The following is a 19,278-nucleotide window of genomic DNA, read 5'->3' on the forward strand; positions in this document are numbered from 1 at the left end:
CAGCTTGCAGTCTCTGAGGCATGGACTTAATGAGTGACAAACAGTACTCTTCATCAATCTGGCTTCATCAATCTTACCTGACATGCAGCCCCATATCATCAATGACTGTGGAAATTTACATGTTCTCTTCAGGCAGTCATCTTTAGAAATCTCATTGGAACGGCACCAAACAAAAGTTCCAGCATCATCACCTTGCCCAATGCAGATTCGAGATTCATCACTGAATATGACTTTCATCCAGTCATCCACAGTCCACAATTGCTTTTCCTTAGCCCATTGTAACCTTGTTTTTTTCTGTTTAGGTGTTAATGATGGCTTTTGTTTAGCTTTTCTGTATGTAAATCCCATTTCCTTTAGGCGGTTTCTTACAGTTCGGTCACAGACGTTGACTCCAGTTTCCTCCCATTCGTTCCTCATTTGTTTTGTTGTGCATTTTTGATTTTTGAGACATATTGCTTTAAGTTTTCTGTCTTGACGCTTTGATGTCTTCCTTGGTCTATCAGTATGTTTGCCTTTAACAACCATCCCATGTTGTTTGTATTTGGTCCAGAGTTTAGACACAGCTGACTGTGAACAACCAACATCTTTTGCAACAGTGCATAATGATTTACCCTCTTTTAAGAGTTTGATAATCCTCTCCTTTGTTTCAATTGACATCTCTCGTGTTGGAGCCATGATTCATTTCAGTCCACTTGGTGCAACAGCTCTCCAAGGTGTGATCACTCCTTTTTAGATGCAGACTAACGAGCAGATCTGATTTGATGCAGGTGTTAGTTTTGGGGATGAAAATTTACAGGGTGATTCCATAATTTATTCCTCAGAATTGAGTGAGTCCATATTTTTTTCCTCTGCTTGGTCTAAAAAAGTAACCGTTACTGACTGCCACAATTTTTTTTCTTGATTTCTTATAGTGTTTCTTAAAGCCAGAAAGTTGCCATTTGAAATGACTTTAGTTTTGTGTCATGTCTGTGATCTGATTTTTTTCTACAAAATTAAACAACTGAATGAACATCCTCAGAGGCCGGTGATTCCATAATTTTTGCCAGGGGTTGTACATTAATTAAAAATATAAAATCCAGCTTCCTGATGAAGTGGTGTAGAGATGGATTTTCTTAAAAAGAAGACCTGAAAGTTCAGTTACAATTTGACAGAAAGTACATTTGAGATGAAAGCCTAGATTTGATGTTTTGGTGAAAGAAACGTTTGTATTTCTTCATAATTGATGTAAATAAAGTCCAAGACATATTCAGAAATGTTCATGTTTCCATCCTCTGACTTGTCTGAAGAAAACTGGAAATAAAACTGATTATTATTTACAGGTGTTACCAAGTTTTAGAGATTTGCTTTCAGTTTGAGTTTGAGGAAGATAATTTTTGAAAATTTTATTCTTTATATTTTTTGTATTTCTTGTATTTAAAATGGCATAAACAAATTAAAATGTGTGAAATTCCAAGTGTTCCAATACTTTTGGGGGGCACAGTATCCTAACCTTATGATGAGTGCAAAATGAGTGTGGTATTATTACTGTTTTGTTTAAGAATGTTTAATTTTCACTGTTGCTGCACTTTATGTCAAATCATAGTCATATCGTGTATCATATTGATATATGTGTCAAATCATAGTCATATCATATTGATATGACAATACTGAGATACGATAATTTGGCCATATTGTGCAGCCCTACTGTCAACTAGCTGAAAACTTTGAATATTAATTTACCTCTGCATTTTAAAAAATGCTTAAAGCAGCAGGGAGTTAAGAGGGTTGTAATCTCGCTTCGCCCCCCCCCCCCCCCCCCCCCCAGAAGCTAAAGGTTTTTTGCCATGCTAATGCTCCCCAGAAGCATTTACTGAAAATAAAGTCTGAAGGACCTAAATGAGATGGTGAGGCCTTTCCAGGCATGTGAGACGCAAATGTAAAAAAAAAAAACTCAATGTGGCAGGGGGGTTAAGAAGGCTGTAATTAGGGGCAATCTGGGGGGGATATTATCCAAAAAAAAAAAAAAAAAAAAAGAGAGAGAGAGAAAGTAACCGGTGACAGGTTGAGTCCAAACTGGATCCTGAGGGCTTTTCAGTAACGAACCCAAGGTCGCGTTTTTCACAACGTCGTCACCACTGAAGTCATCTGGAGGTCGGGGAAACATTTGTCACGATTCTGTAAGCAGACTTCGGGATATGATCATCCTCATCACCTCATTTGTTCCTATAAAACAAACAGAAATGACACAAAATGTAACAAAACTACAGCCTGACCACCATCTTTAAGATGAAAGGAAAAGTCATTCTCAAGAAGAGGGCATAAATGTGCACCAAGCGCCCTCTACTGGCCATTTCTACTATTAAATTCAAATGTCTGTATTTGCTTGACCGATCTCACTTTGTAAAGCAAATACTAGCTATGTTAGCTAAATGCTATCAACCATGGCGTTGGAAGACAGCTGCATGATACTTATTAAAAAAAAAAAAACGTGGCTACAATAATGAATACTTTGTTTCATAAATGATTTGTCAAAGGTGTCATGAAATTAGATCATGTTCAATCAAAACTCTTCTGAAACAGATTTTTGTGAGATATTCTGTTGACATTTGATGAAAATTTGATAATCAGCACAAGAATGATTATTGCTCAGTTGAGTGGGCGGGCCTTAGAGGATGATGTTGAAATCTGATTCCACTCGAATGCAAACTCATCCAAGATACACTCATGAGGGGATGTCTGGTCAAAATTTGGTGAGAATCTGGTCAATTTTGTTCACGTTACCATGAGTACAAGAATCAATACTATGTTCAGAAAAGTGGGCAGGCCTTAGAGGGTGTTGGTTAATTTTGATCATGCTCAAATTCAAACTCATCCGAGATACGCTCATTTGGGATGTTCGGCTGAAATTTTGTGAAAATCCTCTAAATTTTGTTTAAGTTATCACGAGCACAAGAATCAATATTGTTCAGTAAAGTGGGCAGGCCTCAGTGGATGTTTGTGAAACCCAAGATACACTCATGTGGGATGTCCTGTTCAAACTGCATAAAAATCTCAGATTGTGTTCACGTCATCGTGAGCACAACTAAGTGACGGCCGCGTCGTCACTGACAGAGTGCATTCTGGGCTTACCACCAGTGGGGCAGAAAAACAATGCCACACCGCTGCAGTATTAGTTCTGGTCATTTTTTTCAATGCAGAAACTCACCTTCTAGGATCTGATGTACTCTGATGTCACGGACAAACTGCTGTACCGCATAGTCTTTGAGGTAACCGTAGCCGCCGTGCATCTGCAGCGCCTGATTACAGATCTTACAAGAGAGAGAGAGACGAGACATTAACTGCAAACATGAAGTGTAAACGCTCCCATCATTCCTCAGACTTACATTAAAACACTCGTCTGTGGCGAAGAGCTTGGCCATGGAGCAGAGTGCAACGGCGTCAGGCTGGTTCTCCTGGAGCGCCTTGGCGGCTTGGCGCACCAAAAGGCGAGATGCCACCAGCTTGGTTGCCATTTCTGCCAATTTGAACTGTAAAAACTGCAGAAAAGGAGGAAGTGGAAACGACAAAGTCATCATGTGCTCATCTCTGACATGACGACATGAGCGTTTTTCTGCTCGCAATTAAAAACAGCAGCGCTGTACCTGGTTGTTGGCGAGCGGCTCGCCGAACTGCTTCCGTACCAACAGGTGATCCCTCGCTAACTGCACACAAGCGTGCGCCGCCCCGAGAGAACATGAAGCTGTTGACAGCGAGAAGGCGTGAAAAATAGTGATTGTAGTGACAATAAGCTGAATAATGTTTTAAACCAGGAAAAAAAAAAAAAAAAAAAAAAAAAAACTTCAGATTTAAGACTTTAAAGGACAAATTCACCATTTTACAGCAGTGGTCATATGAAAACATAGTCACCAATCACGCTCCTGACTGCTGAGCTCAGCTTTGATGATTGCTTTGTTTGCAAGAAATACCTTTAAAAACAGGAACTTCAGCCGCGAGTGTCAATGGGGTGACCAGACAGGAATTAATAATCCAACGTATGATAAAAATAACATCCAGTCAGTTTATCTGTAAAGGATGTAGAGCACAGGATCACTAACAGTAAAACGTGTTAAAAAAAAAAAAACACAACACAATTTATTGACTTTTGACCACAAACATTTTTTAGGGTTATACCGGGGGCAAAGTAATCCACATTGCGGGTTTGATTAAAAACGTTTAAATGGCCTGAGAGAAGTTGAAGAAAGAATCAGACAAATGTTACTCAAAGGACAGTATTACGTGATAGTCCTGTACAGAACCTGAAATTCATCGGGTCGGTACCGACACCCGGATACTGGAGCCACTGGAGAGGACGCCAATTCATCACTGGTCACTTCCTCACTGGTTACCATTTCCAGTCGTGTGGACAAAGAAGGTGAGTTGATTATTGCTGAATGAAAAATGTAAAAATGTGAACTTGTCCTTTAACAGTACTTTGTATAATCTAATATCTGACTGGGCCATGACTGTTGGCGAGTAGTTGGAGACGCAAATTTACGAGAAAATATGTGAATTAGCAACAATTTTCCCTTGGAATGAGACTAACCTGTATTCGTAATTTTGTTGAGGTTCCAGGGGTCCTAAGGCAGTTTGTGCCCGTCTTGCGCAAATGTCAGATTCGCAATTTTGTCTCCAGTGAAACTTTAGTTTCATAGGTCGCCAATCCCTTGCAAAATTGTCTCACATTCTGCACACTTTCTTACTCACAGAATCTAAATTGAGAAAGGTTTGAGACCGCCATGACAACTCGGTGACTATTTTGAGAGAAAATTTGTCTGGCAAATTTTTTGAACATTACAAAAATTTCAGCGACACGAGAGTGAGACCCTACAACATACGCGAGTACACTGAGAACCCCCGTGAACGTTTACAGATATTTTTGGAAAATCCCTCGCAGATGCTGTTCACAATATGTCGCCAACAGTCGCAGCCCAGTGAGATTCTACCTGTAGAGGGGCGGAGTTTGTTGAGGATCCCCGATGATGTCATCAGTACAAATTAAATCTTACAGACTGTTGATGAGTCAAAGGATGAAGTTTATATTTTGATTAAAGCAATTTAGGTTAAAACTAGAAGCACTCGGAGAGCGCAAACCTCCGCCAAGGCCATAGGGTCACTGATGTCACATGGAATACCCTTTGGCAAAGAGACTTATTCCACATCGTTTCACGCATCTACCGTGATGTTTCAGATTCAGTGGTTAACCCTCTGGGGTCCGAGGGCATTTTTTGGACAGTTCACTCGGCTGGCAAAAATGTTTTATTATTGCTATTAACAGCTCTCCCTGCATCCCACAATCAAGTTTTATGTCTCTTTTTTCAGGACAACCTGTACTTTCAAAATATATATGCTATAGTTGTGTTTTAAAAGTATCATAAAGGTTTACAATCAGAAATAAGAAAGCAAAAAATAAAGCGGAAATTATTTTCCACACACATTTATTCAAGACACACAGCAAACTATAATAAACTAGTAACACATCACTTCTAAAAACAATCTTTGGTGTGTCACGTGAAGTGAATCTGCTCTACGATTGAATTTTGGAAAACCATGTGACGGTGAACCAATTCCGATTGAACACACTGCTCACGTCATCACACAGCTTCTATGAGGAGTACAAAGATGGTGGACGGCGGCTTGAAAGTCCGCGGAGTTAACTTTTCAGCAAAAAAGAGTAAGTTTCTATCTGATATCATTAAAAAGTTATTTATAATTCAGTAAAGCTTGGTCTCAGCCATCGTATATGACGGCGTCGGCCACAGAGGGTTAAACCATTAGATCTTCAGCAAATGTATTTATAAAGAGAAACTGCATGAACTACACAAGTTTTTTTTATTTTCTAATAAGTTTATTCAATGAGGAGAAACAAATGCTAAATTATTTTTGTTCAGCCTTTGTGACCCATCTTCATGAAGTTAGATACAAAAATGTTGAAATTGGCCCTATCCTGCAATGATAAAGCATATTTAAAAAAATAATTGGATCCGGATCGTGTTTCGAATCATTACCAAAATTTTATGACTTCTAAGTTAGGCCAAGATACACCCCTGGTAAAAATTTCATTGAAATCTGTTGAGGATTTTTTAGAGTAATCCTGCTAACAAACCAACCAACCAACAAACGGACGCGACCGAAAACATAACCTCCTTGGTGGAGGTAATAAATGATTTAATTAAAATGAGAGACACTGTGTTGTTTTCATCCTCACCGATATTAATTCGTCCTCCGTTTAATCCTTTCATGGCGATGTTGAAGCCTTGACCATCTTCACCGAGGAGATTAGCCACTGGAACCTCACAGTCCTCAAAAATCAATGCCCTGGTCGGCTGGGAGTTCCAACCCACCTGGAGGACAAAGTGGTCAAACTGCTGAGGAACTATGTCTTAATGCTGCCATCTACTGGTTACTTGTACCACAGCAGTCAATGGGTACATAAACACAGGTCATGTTCAAACCGGTTTAAACAAGATATCTCAAAAGAATTTACATTCAGATTTCAACACATTAAAACCACGAGTTGATACCAACATCTTGGTGGAGAACTGACCAGCCAGGCAACAATACGTCAACGATACTTTGTGGAAATGGTAATCGAAGTTAATTGAATATTGAGACAAATCTGCATCCAGATGTGGTTCTAAGACACTGTTTTAGATACACTGCTGAGTTAGTGATGTGATCCGGGATGCAGAACTGGCCAACTCTCACTGTGAGAGCAGCAGCTGCACACCGCTACTAAATGTGCCAGCAAACGCTTAATGTTTCTGGCTTTTCCACTTGCTGCAATGAGGAGGAAAAGCCAGTATCGCAGACTGAATGGTCCCCCCCCCCCCCCAAAAAAAAAATATGGTCCACCCTGCCTATACTGCGCATGTCATTTTGGACCACAGCAGCACGTCTGAGACGGAGTCTCTTCACCCAAAGCGATCAAATGGATTAATGGTATTATTAACCATCAGATGATAAAGGTAAAACCTCTTAAATCATTCTAAAGTCAGTTTTAAGCAGAAACGAGGTGATATTCCGTGTCACTTTGAAATGACAGATGTCCAGTGAACACATCAGGTAGCAGCTCATGTAGCCGCGGCGCTCTGATCACTTCCTCTGCCTTTTATGATGAAATAATGCTGAAATTATGTGGAAATGATTGTTGTACAAAAGCTTCAGATATCTGTCGCTGAGACTAATGACGACTGGAGTGCAGTTTGAAGCAGAAACGAGGTGATAATCAGTGAACTGCAGCTGATGACGAATGCGCAATGAAGGCAGGTGGATTGATTTTTAGGGGGGACCGTTCGGTCTGCGACACTGGATTACGGGCTACACTTAATGTTGTTTGCAAAACCTTTCATGGAGGGGGTTAGTGTCTTGTAGTGAGGGAGAAGTGGTGCTTTGCCGCACTGAGAACGCTTTATTCCAGGTTCCAGTAAGAAGTCCTCTTTCATTAGAGAAGCGTGGTTCTCATAAGAGCCTCTGGTCCTTCGGGACAGACCTTTTTCTCAAGGGTAGCATTGCAATAGCACATAATGACATCAAGAATTTAAATTCTTCTGGAATTTTAGCAGAAATTAGCAAGTTGATGACAGTAACTAGAAGCTGGAACAAAAACAATCAACATGAACAAACTTACCTTCCTTTCTTTTTTTCCAAAGCTGAGCCCGGGACTTCCCTTCTCCACCAACACACAAGACACGCCTTTGGCTCCTTTGCCCCCTGTTCGGCACATCACCACGTAGACGTCCGCTTCACCACCGCCACTGATGAAAGCCTGCAGAGATGAGAAATACAACCCCTGGCAAAAATTATGGAATCACCGGCCTCGGAGGTGTTCATTCAGTTGTTTAATTTTGTAGAAAAAAAGCAGATCACAGACATGACACAAAACTAAAGTCATTTCAAATGGCAACTTTCTGGCTTTAAGAAACACTGTAAGAAATCAGGAAAAAAAAATTGTGGCAGTCAGTAACGGTTACTTTAACGGTTACTAAAACAAAAGAACGCTCCAACACATCACTAGTATTTTGTTGCACCACCTCTGGCTTTTATAACAGCTTGCAGTCTCTGAGGCATGGACTTAATGAGTGACAGACAGTACTCTTCATCAATCTGGCTCCAACTTTCTCTGATTGCTGTTGCCAGATCAGCTTTGCAGGTTGGAGCCTTGTCATGGACCATTTTCTTCAACTTCCACCAAAGATTTTCAATTTGATTAAGATCCGGACTATTTGCAGGCCATGACATTGACCCTATGTGTCTTTTTGCAAGGAATGTTTTCACAGTTTTTGCTCTATAGCAAGATGCATTATCATCTTGAAAAATGATTTCATCATCCCCAAACATCCTTTCAATTGATGGGATAAGAAAAGTGTCCAAAATATCAACATAAACTTGTGCATTTATTGATGATGTAATGACAGCCATCTCCCCAGTGCCTTTACCTGACATGCAGCCCCATATCATCAATGACTGTGGAAATTTACATGTTCTCTTCAGGCAGTCATCTTTAGAAATCTCATTGGAACGGCACCAAACAAAAGTTCCAGCATCATCACCTTGCCCAATGCAGATTCGAGATTCATCACTGAATATGACTTTCATCCAGTCATCCAGTTTTTTTCCTGATTTCTTATAGTGTTTCTTAAAGCCAGAAAGTTGCCATTTGAAATGACTTTGTGTTATGTCTGTGATCTGCTTTTTTGTACAAAATTAAACAACTGAATGAACATCCTCAGAGGAAGGTGATTCCATAATTATTGCCAGGGGTTGTATTCTGTGAGAACAAATGCATCAAACCACAGATGATGAGGGCATGAAATGCGGCGCACCTTTGAGCCGTTTAAGACGTAACGATCTCCTTTTCGCTGCGCCGTGGTCAGCAGTGATGCCGCATCACTGCCGCTGCCTGAAATAAAAAAAAAAAAAGAACATAGAAGATGAATCATGACATATCTGAGAGTAGCCCCCCCCAAAAAGTGAAAATGTAAATCTGCATCACTGCCTGAAAATGTATCACAACTTTAACGGCTCAGTCACATGGCACTAACGAAGGACAACGAAGCCCAAATGAAACAAGAAATCTGGACTTTTGTTGGCATCATTTAAGCTTCACACAGCTTCGTTCCTGCAGCTGACGCTTTGTCAGGATTGTTAAACTGTGGGACAATTTAAACAAATGCCACGAAAAACTTAAAATCTTCCATATTTCGTTTTGCTATCATTCTTGACCGTTTCTTATTGTTTGCTTAGTTTTGGTAATGTTAGCATTTCATTCGATTTCGTTTGACCAGCTGAACGTTTTCATGCAGTACAGAAGTCGGTTTGTGAGCACTGCTGTGGAGGAGAGATGCAGCTCCTCCGCGGCAGTGCTGGTGTGTGGTGTGGGGCTTCTGCTGCTGCGTGATGGGGCGAGTGCGGCTGCTGCCATGCCGTATTGCTGACAGTTCAAAAGTTTTGAGGAGGTGAACCTTCATGGCTGTGTATTTGTTCGCAGCAGGGGGGCTTTGCAGGAGCGCGATCAGCATCATTCCCATGGAGCTGCTGAGGGCCGACATGATGTAATAATATTTGTCTGCCGTGATCTAACAAACTACTGTTAAATACAGAAAATAGCTGTATGATGATTAGCTCAGTTGTGCTGTTATGAAAAACCGTGTATTAAACATTAAAATTAATAATATGATAATAAATCAAGTACATGAGACTAAGCTGCTGGGTGTAACGTAGATTCAAAATTATCCTGGAAAAAACATATAAATAATATTTTTGTAAAAATGGGCAGGGTTATATTGATTATGAGAAAACATGCAAGGTTTGTAAGTTGTACTACAACAAATTATGCTATTAAAGTATTACTATTAGTACACCTGGACTATTGCCCATCAGTTTGGTCAAATGCCACTGGAGAAATGATAAATAAATTCCAGATTATTCAAAATGGGGCTGCTCATATAGCAATTAAGTGCAGTTATGACAAATATCATCACAATGCATAAAAATTTAAAGTGGCTGTTAGTCAAAGACAGACTTTTATATTCACTGATCATTGTTACTGGAAAGATTATTGTCACTAAGTTACCTTGCATTTTGTTTAGGAATTTTTCTTTTAGTTCAGAAAATCACAGATGCATAACCAGACATGCTGTGGTGGGAAACTTTACGCTACTTGCGGTGAGAAATAATGCCATTAAGAACACAGTCATCTTTAGGGGTATGACGGAAACGCACCTCAAATGAATGTTAACAAAAAAACTTCTAAAACTGTATTTATTAGCATAACAAGCAATCTGGGTTAAATCTGCTTATCTATACATGGAGTGGTTGTATTTATTGATGTACCTTCACACATATATAGACTATTTTTTATGTGTATAGACTTGACCATGCGTGATGATTAATTTGATTGGATTTTTTTAATTAACTTTTATACCTTTGAATGCATTTTTGATTGATGTATATTGTGTTTGTAAATCTGTGTGAGCCCCAAGAAGAGTAGCTGCAGCTAATGGGGATCCAAATAAATAAATAAATAAATCTCTCAGCACAAACTGCGCCTCAGTTTGTGCAAACCAGGCGGCAGTTTACAGAAGGATGACTTTGAGCATCAAGTGTGAAAAGTTTCAGCAACAGCACGTGAACAGCTTTGATCCAGAGGTGTGGCATAAAAAAAAAAAAAAAAAAAAAAAACTGAAAACTCAGTGTGATCACAAATGGCTGCATTCTTTCTTTCTCAATCGCTGAATTATGTACAAGACAGTCCTATTGTGCGTGCGTGTATGTGCGTGTGCATTACAACACATCCAATGTGAATCCAGAGTGAATCAGCTGGAGAAAAGGTGAAGCCCATTTGTGTGTGACTGATCCACGTATGCAGTGCCTGTGCATGCGTGATCAGAACTGGTAATCGAACCTGCGCACATATGATTGGCTGCTTGATCCACACAGCTGCAGCGCCTGGTGATCAGAAACACCAGGGTTTTGAAAAAAAGGCAGAGAGAGAGAGACAGCGCTATTTCTCTCTCTCGCTTTCTCTTTCTCCCTCTGTCTCACTCTCAATGCTTGAAACAAGAAATGGGAAGTTTAAGTTTGCTTGTGAGTTTACTCAAATGTGTTTCTCAGACTATTTAAAATGATTCCAAAGTCTAACAGTTAGTAGCAGATATTAGGGATGTAAATCGTTCAACAACTCACGCGATTCAATTCGATTCCGATTCTTGGGGTGACGATTCGATTCAGAATCGATTTTCGATTCAAAGAGCTCTGAGAAATAGTTATAGTACTTAAAAAATGTTTATGTTTAAGAAAATGCAGCTTTACAAGGTTAATCAAGTGATTCTAGATGTAAATTTACTTATCTGCTTTGCTCGTTCGGAGTTGGCTGGCAGTTTAGCGAAGCGTTGGCCAGTAGTCGGCAGAGACCGTTGCTCCCCTCTTTTTTTCTCCGGGTGATGACGTAGCATGTGGGCTTGCGGATTTGAAGTGTTTCCGAAGTACTTGACTTTCATTTTGCAGATTTTGCACACTGCATAAGTCATGTCAAGCTCCTTCTTACACAGCAAATAATAAAATCCAAAATGCGCTCAAACATTTGCCTTCAGCAAAGACGGTGCTGGTTGAATTAGCTCTTCGTCCACCATGCTAAGCTACAGGAACTGAACTCTGCAGCTCACGAGTGTTTGAAGCACGCCGGACCCCCCCCCTCGCGGGGACGCTGTAGTACGGAAGCCGTTGGCTGACAAACAGTACACACAGCAAGTAAGCAAGAAAATGTTTTAAAAAATGCTTCTTAAAGATCGATTCTTGGCCATTTTGGATCGATTCAGAATCGTAATAAATAAGAATCGCGATTCAGACGTGAATCGATTTTTTCCGACACCCCTAGCAGATATGTATTATACGGGCTCTGTTAGAAAAGTATCAGACCTTTTTTTTTGTTTGTTTTTTTTTTGCAAAAACCTGATGGATTTGAATCACGTGTGCTTGCATGAGCCAACCTTGAACCTTCGTGCGCATGCGTGAATTTTTTCACGCCTGTCGATTGCGTCATTTGCTGGCAAACAGCATTTGTGTGAGGATGGGTGTTGTGCTCTCGGTGGTTTTTCATTGCAAGGAAAATGATGGAACGACTGGAGCAGCGCTACTGCATCAAATTTTGCCAGAAACTGGGCGACAGCCAGGTGGAAACCGTTCGGAAGATTCAGACGGCTTTCGGCATTGATGCTATGGGCATCACACAGATTAAGGAGCGGTACAACCGGTTTAAAGATGTCCACACAACGGTGGAGAGCGAGCCATGCTCCGGGCGGCCATCAACATGCCGAAATGACCAGATCATTCCAAAGAGAACGCTGTGATGATGCGGGACCGTTGTTTGACTATCCGAGAAATTGCGGAAGAGGTGGGCATCAGCACTTTTTCATCACATTCCACTGCGACAGAAGATTTGGCCATGAAAAGTGGCGATGAAATTCGTGCCGAAGCTGCTGACGGCGGAGCAAAAGCACCTTCATGTTGAAGTCTCTCAGGACATGCTGGACTCCGAAAAATGATGCCCACCTCTTCCACAATTTCTCAAGATAGTCACACGACTGAAAAGCCACCGAAAGCCATCTGAATCTTCCGAATGGTTTCCACCTGGCTGTCACGCAGTTTCTGGCAAAATTTGATGCAGTAGTGCTACTCCAGTCGTTCCGTCATTTTCCTTTCAATGAAAAACAGCCGAAAGCACTACACACGACCTCACACAAATGCTGCTTGCCAGCAACTGATGCAATCGACAGCCGTGAAAAAAATTCCCACATGCACACGAAGGTTCAAGGTTGGCTCATGCAAGCACGCTTGATTCAAATCCATCAGGTTTTTGCAAAAAAAAAAAAAAAAGGTCTGATACTTTTCTAACTGACCTTGTATTCATTATTAATCCAGCTTGCATGTAAATTATTATTGGTTTTAGATATTTGGGGAGTTAGGTTGTCCACAAGAATGATTTATTTATTTGGTTAAGTTTGAGAAACGCAGTCTTAAAACAAATATTGACAGTAGACTGATCAGGCATTGGTTGGTTGATGCATCAGATTGACCCAAAAAGCAACTTTGTCTTCTCTAATATCTCACAGATGTGTCTCACAGACGAATGATGATAATCAGGAGCAGGTGCGGTCAGTTTCTTTCATTTCCAAAGACGAGGTCTGGCAGCCATCAAGGACACCATGACTCTTCACCATATCTAAGTAGAGGACTCAAGGGTCCAACTAGTTCAGAGACAAAGACCCAGGACCAAATCCTAAACATGTGATGTGGGTCGGGTTCTGTTGCCTCTGATATGGTTGGCGAGTGGAACCAGCTATCTGGACCATGAATGCATTCAGAGATTATTCAACATTAATTTTGTTTTGTTTGTTTTTAATTTTCCTTTTCCGTAGAAAGACGGACCTGGTTCAGTGAGACAATAGGAAGCCAACTTTTCCATTGAGCAAAGATCGGGACAAAACTTCTGTCTCTGCTCATTGTTGCCAAACGTGTCGATCATCCAGGCACACATACTGCAAGGAAATAATCAATTAGTGATCAGAAAAAAACAGTAATTCAATTATTTATGATAAAGCATCAAATCCATCAGGATATTTCTGTCTGTGACTATTTGTGTTAAAAAAAAAAAAAAAGTAATTTGTCCGGCGGGGATCCAACTGTCACCAAAATTTAACTTCTCAAATGAATGAACAGTCAAGATCTTGCTGCATATTTGAGCAGCTTTTGTCAACATCTAGTAGGTAATGTGAGCATTTCAGGGCTTCCTACTTGAAACCCAAAATTCATAAAAAAAAAAAAAAGAAAAAAACTGTAAATGTCAGAAATACTTACAGTTGTGGGGAAAAAAGTGTTTCACTGAGGACGAGTTGGTGGAAGTGCTGAAATTATTCAAAGATTAATCCGTTTTTATGAACAGTTTTATTAACTGTCAAACATCAACTTGTTCCAGCGCCACAATATTTGAATATTTGCTCCTTTAAAAAAATAAGAATAAAAAAAAAACTGGGTTTTAACTTGTTACACAACAATAAACTGGTTTAATTTGCTTTTAAAAGGTTTTAAAGCCAGAAAATTACTCACTTTGTTCTACTTTTAATTAACTATTAACCAGTGATCAAATGTCTGTTTCTGCATGTAATATGTTGGACTTAGTCTGTTCTTTTTCTTTATTGAACCAAGTCATTTTCAAGTGAGACCTGACACATGCAACAGTTTTTGTAGTTACGGTATGTAGTGTAGTTTCTAGTAGTTGTGGTTTTACCTCATTTTAATTATTTTTGCTTACTGTACATTTTAACTGTATGATGGTTTAATTCATAATTTTTATTACTTTGTGATACAGGGATCTTTAATGTTCAGCATGTTGTTGAATCTTCTTCATTTAAAGTGAATTATAAATAAATGTATTATTTGTCACACAAAACCAATGAAATCACAATTAACAATAAAAATGTAAAAAAAAAAATATAGAAATAAAAAAAAAAATAGAAAATTCAAAGTCATAAATCCAAATTAAAACATTCTCAGAAGATAAAGGGTTTTTTTTAAAGCCACCCATAATTAATTTCTCACTCGGTTTTAAAATATGGTGGCGTTTATTAATGTCTCAAAGTTTATTTGATTTTAAATGATTTTAAGATATTCTTTGCCAAAAAAAAAAAAAAAAAAACTGTTAAGTTAGTGGTTGTTTATGAACTTTTCTGAACTAATTACTTTAATCCTGTGTAATTAGTTTAAATTGGCCACATGTGAGCTGAACTGGATTTGACTTTTTAAAAACAAAATATCTGTTTATTTTGGAAGGATTTTTGGTTTAAATAGATAAGCCTCAATTCTCTGGGTTTTCAGGACTTCTAAGACTAAAAAAAAACAAACAAAAAAAAAAACAATTTTTGCAAATGTGTAATGTAACAAGTTAATCATATAAATAATTCAAATGTTCAACAATGAAAATAATATTTAGCAGCAGACTTCACTTTTTTTTTCAGAACCGTTTCTGAACAAACAAAAACACCAATTTTCTAAACTAGTACTATAGTGTGACTACAACTGGTTAACACAAAATTTGAATTTAGTGAAATAAACTGTCTGATAACTTTATTTTTATTCTAAACTACAACAAACCAGCGTTTTATGTCAATTTACCATCATAAAGTCAGGATTTTTCAAAGTTATCAGATGTTGATTTTTTTTTTAAATCATGAAGTCATTATCTCCACAGGGGGTGCCATACTTGTGTATACTGATGTAAGCTGTGGTGCTGACACATCCTGTGGACAAGGCCTCAAATATGATTGACGTGTCCATGCGGGAAAGACCCGATCCTCCAACGTCGGGCTGAACGTAGATCCCACCGAACCCCAACTGGGCCGCCTTACGCATCGTCTCAACCGGAAAAAACTCCTAAAACCAAATATGAAGAAATGCTGCAGTGAGTGATGACATGAAACATCACAGACAAGTGATTATCTGCATTGTGTGGAACCTGACAAACCCATTTACCAGCAGCAATCGTTAGCATTAGTAAGGAACTGATTTAGTGAGCTGCAGTTTCCAGGGTTAGTCTTAGGATCAGTAAGGGCGTCTTTGAGCTACTCACGTCCTCTCAGAGTCTGACTTTCTAACATGTTTCCGTTTCTAAATTACCTTTTGATCCCACTCGCTCATGTACGGAGCCATTTCATTGGCAGCAAAGTCAAAGGCGACTTTTTGAAACTCCTTCTGTTCATCCGTGAGTCCGTGAGCAGCTGGGGAAGAGTCGAGAATACAAAGAACATCGATGATCAGATTTATAGAATCAAGTAATTTTTTTCCTGTGCAGTAGCTCCATCCATAAACAAAAAACAGAGAAGGCAATTTCAAAATCCAACCCCTTTGAAACATTCAAAACGTCTGTCGTTGACCAGCTGTATTCCGAAAACCACAGGGGTATTAAAACACTCTCACGAAAAACCATCATCCAGATCAGGAGTTCTGCGAGTACTTATTGACACAAATCACAAGTATCGGCGATGCTTCTTTGCTCGATGAGGCTCGGCCGAATCAGGAAAGGTCGTTATACCTGTACCTGTTTGGAACACGTTCCATATTTTCAAGCAGTTTACCGGACTCCCTGCCACCTTTGCTCAACTCAGGCGCAACCTGTCATCCAGTTTTTGAGGTGATGGTCAAGCGGTTGAAGTGGTGGGCTTGTAACCAATGGATCCTCTGTTCAAATCCCTGTCAGAGAAAGGTCCGTAATCCCCAAGTTGCTCCCAGTGTGCAGGTGAGCACCTTGCATGGCAGTACCCTGAGATGGGTGAATGTAAAGCATCACTGTGAAGTGCTTCGACCATCAAAGCGCAATCTAAATGCAGTCATTTAAAATTTATCCAGCAATATCACAACCAGAGGATGAATTTGCCAAGTTGTGCGGGACCTGCTCAGGAGGACTCGGGGAACTCAATCAAGTTGTGACGAGTCGTAACTTGGTTACGTTGTGAAATGGCGCCAAACCCTGTCCAGGTGTAAGATCTGCTTTAGGGGGACTCAGATGAGGCGTACTGCACTGTGAGGGAATGTCGGTTACAACAGTATGACTATCTGGCGCCTATAGCTATGCACGGCCCACAGCACAGGTGCCTCAGCGCTGAAGACACGCCCACGTTTCACCTTTTTGCTGCAGGTAGTTTTGGGAGGTGGGGTTGGAGCGGTGGTCTTGAGGCTGGTAACCAGGACCCACAGACTACTCTTTCAGTTTGGATGTGGCACCAACACGTGCTTCCGGACACGACCTTGCGTTCACTATCAGTCCTTCACGTGCCTGAGGGGCGGAGCCAGCAGCTCTCTGACTCTATGACCGACAGATCAAAGCAACAAGCTAACCAATGACAGTCAGGCAAATAATATGAGCAACTAGTGCTTGAAGTTTCACTGCTGTGAAGGTGATAAACTTTCACCCTCACATGATTCCCTTCCTGTAACGTCATGTTTAATCTTTGTGTGACTTACGGTCGATGCATGAAGCTATTCCGCGTCTCGAGACACTTCGGTGGTTCCGACATATTCTTGTTGTGCTAACTCTCACAATTCTTGACAACAGTCCAAGAGCCGCCATATCGGTCCAAAATATACTTTAACCAAAGAGAACCACGGCAAAAAGTCTGACACATCCGCTAAAACCTCAGAACACATACAGCACGTCAGGATTCGAAGCGAGCTTCGAAACAGTAGAGCGTAACCTCATAGGAATGTTGCCAGATTCTTTGACAAAACAAGCGATCATGCTGGTGAAAACACAGGCGATGTCTTAGTGATGATAATGCCTTCAGTTGTTGTTGTTGTTGGTGGTGGTGGTGGTGTGTGTGTGTGTGTGTGTGTGTGTGCAAAAAGTCTTTGAAAAATTCTTCACAGACTTTCTCACCGTGCTTCCCCACAGCAGCACCTTCTGATGGGTGAGAACTGAAAGACAAAGTCAGATTGTTGTAGAATTGTTGATCAACATGATTTGGCACAATGTTAGAGATAAAAGTGAGGGAACAAATGAGAGTGGATCCAGATCACTCTGAAAAACTACTCGGCTGTTCCCCGGTTCAATATAAATCTGTGGTCAGATTAAACGGTTACTCTTTGAGATTTCAACCGGACAAACAGACGGCTGGTCATATGACCTCCAACCCTCCAGACATCATAATAGGAGCCGAGGTCACACAAGCTGATGTGATCCAGAACTAGATATCTAGATCCCCTTCTCCACACACACACACACACACAAAAACATATTTTGCCATGAAAATAATACTAAGCATGCCAAACATTGAATTATTTTCTGTACCTGCTAATTTTTTTCTAAGGGTCCCTGGGGAGCTGGAGCAATCCAGCAGTCATAGGGCGTGAGACGGGACACACCCTGGACAGGACGTCAATCTATCTATTGCAGGACCATAGATAGACATAAAAACACATTCACACCTACGTTCAGTTTCTCCTAACCTGCACATGACACGTCTTTGGAAGTGGGAGGAAGCCGGAGAGGGAACCCATGGGAACATGCAAACCCCACACAGAAGGGCCTCAGGTAGGGAGTGAACCCGGGACCTTCTTGCTGTGAGGCAGCAGTGCTAACCGCTGTGCTGCCAGGCCCAGCATCAGCTCATAAAATTATGCAAAGACTACTCTATTTTTGTCATTTTAGAATTAGACACAAACAATATATGTATTAATTATCTTACAAAACCAAAATAGGTGTCTGGTTTTTTTAAGACCAAAACTGCGACGACCGACTTTCAAAATTCATATGAGTCCAAATTCGCTTGTGATAACCGGACCTGGCAACAGGATTTGCTGAAAGCCGTAAAGAGTCTGATCATAGAGATAAATGAACACTACAGCGGACGCAGAGCTCCATTCATTGATTTTGCGACCGCCATCTTTAGAGGGGATTCGTCACCACTGTCCTGACAGTAACAAGATCCACAAGTTCCATCAAGGTTTTTTTTTTTTTTTCCCAGTGACTCAACAACAAACATCCAGCTCGCGGGACAGATACAGCATGTAGAATGAAATTTTGCACGGGCGTTGTTTGATATATCATTTTAAGAAATTAGATATCATTGCAAAACTCTTTGTTGTGCATTTGTGTATATTTTTTAAAATCAATGTAATTGTGGATGAAATGGATTCAGCCTGTAAGAACACATAGAAAACAACACTTCATATGTCATATGAAGTGTCGATAGTCGACGAAATGTCCAGCTCCACCCCAACAATGTCACTGGCCTTCCTGATCAGCTTATTGAGTATGTTGGTGTCCACTATACTCTTAGTCTGCTCCTCCAACAGACATCAGCAAACATGACGGCACTGGCCACCACAGACACGTAGAACATCGTCAGCACGGTCCAGCAGGTGTTAAAGGGCCGGAGCCTCCTCAGGAAATGGAGGCGGCTCTGGCCCTTCTTGTGGAAGGCTTCAGTGTTTTTATCCCAGTCCATCTTTTTGTTGATGTGCACCCCCAGATATTTGTAATCCTCCCCCATGTCCACACTATGCCCCTGGATGGAGACGGGGTCACCGGTGCCCAGACTGTCCTCACACAACTACTGAGGAGAGTTTTACACGTATCTGCCCCACTACAGCACAAAGCACCAGCAGACAAACTATTTACACATGTGAAATGGTCTTTAAATGTACATAGAAGGTTTAAATAATTTGACTTTTTGGGCTGCAGTTATCGTTGACGTAAAGAATAACTGCGAT

At 40.4% G+C, this 19,278-nt stretch overlaps 1 protein-coding gene across 1 annotated transcript; it reads right to left on the minus strand.

Moving 5' to 3' along the window:
- Positions 1 to 1,934: 1,934 nt before the first annotated feature.
- acad8 (acyl-CoA dehydrogenase family, member 8) lies at positions 1,935 to 17,215 on the minus strand. The gene is made up of 11 exons (XM_034169116.1): positions 17,032 to 17,215; positions 15,688 to 15,788; positions 15,275 to 15,444; positions 13,444 to 13,553; positions 8,841 to 8,917; positions 7,646 to 7,783; positions 6,224 to 6,359; positions 3,621 to 3,718; positions 3,363 to 3,515; positions 3,185 to 3,287; positions 1,935 to 2,202 (listed from the first exon to the last, which is right to left on the minus strand). The coding sequence occupies exons 1-11, from the start codon at positions 17,135 to 17,137 to the stop codon at positions 2,147 to 2,149; spliced, it is 1,248 nt and encodes a 415-aa protein (XP_034025007.1). The 5' UTR covers positions 17,138 to 17,215; the 3' UTR covers positions 1,935 to 2,146.
- Positions 17,216 to 19,278: the final 2,063 nt, after the last annotated feature.

This window comes from Thalassophryne amazonica, chromosome 4 (genome assembly GCF_902500255.1).
Source record: "Thalassophryne amazonica chromosome 4, fThaAma1.1, whole genome shotgun sequence".
Taxonomy (NCBI): domain Eukaryota; kingdom Metazoa; phylum Chordata; class Actinopteri; order Batrachoidiformes; family Batrachoididae; genus Thalassophryne; species Thalassophryne amazonica.

Excerpts from the sequence above, each read along its gene's own strand:
- acad8 (XM_034169116.1), bottom strand. The coding sequence starts at position 17,137 with ATGGCGGCTCTTGGACTGTTGTCAAGAATTGTGAGAGTTAGCACAACA. Across the intron at positions 13,554-15,274 it reads GCTTACATCAGTATACACAA|TATGTGTGCCTGGATGATCG; the intron begins GTATGGCACCCC and ends ATTTCCTTGCAG. Across the intron at positions 6,360-7,645 it reads TTGGAAAAAAAGAAAGGAAG|GTGGGTTGGAACTCCCAGCC; the intron begins GTAAGTTTGTTC and ends TTTGTCCTCCAG.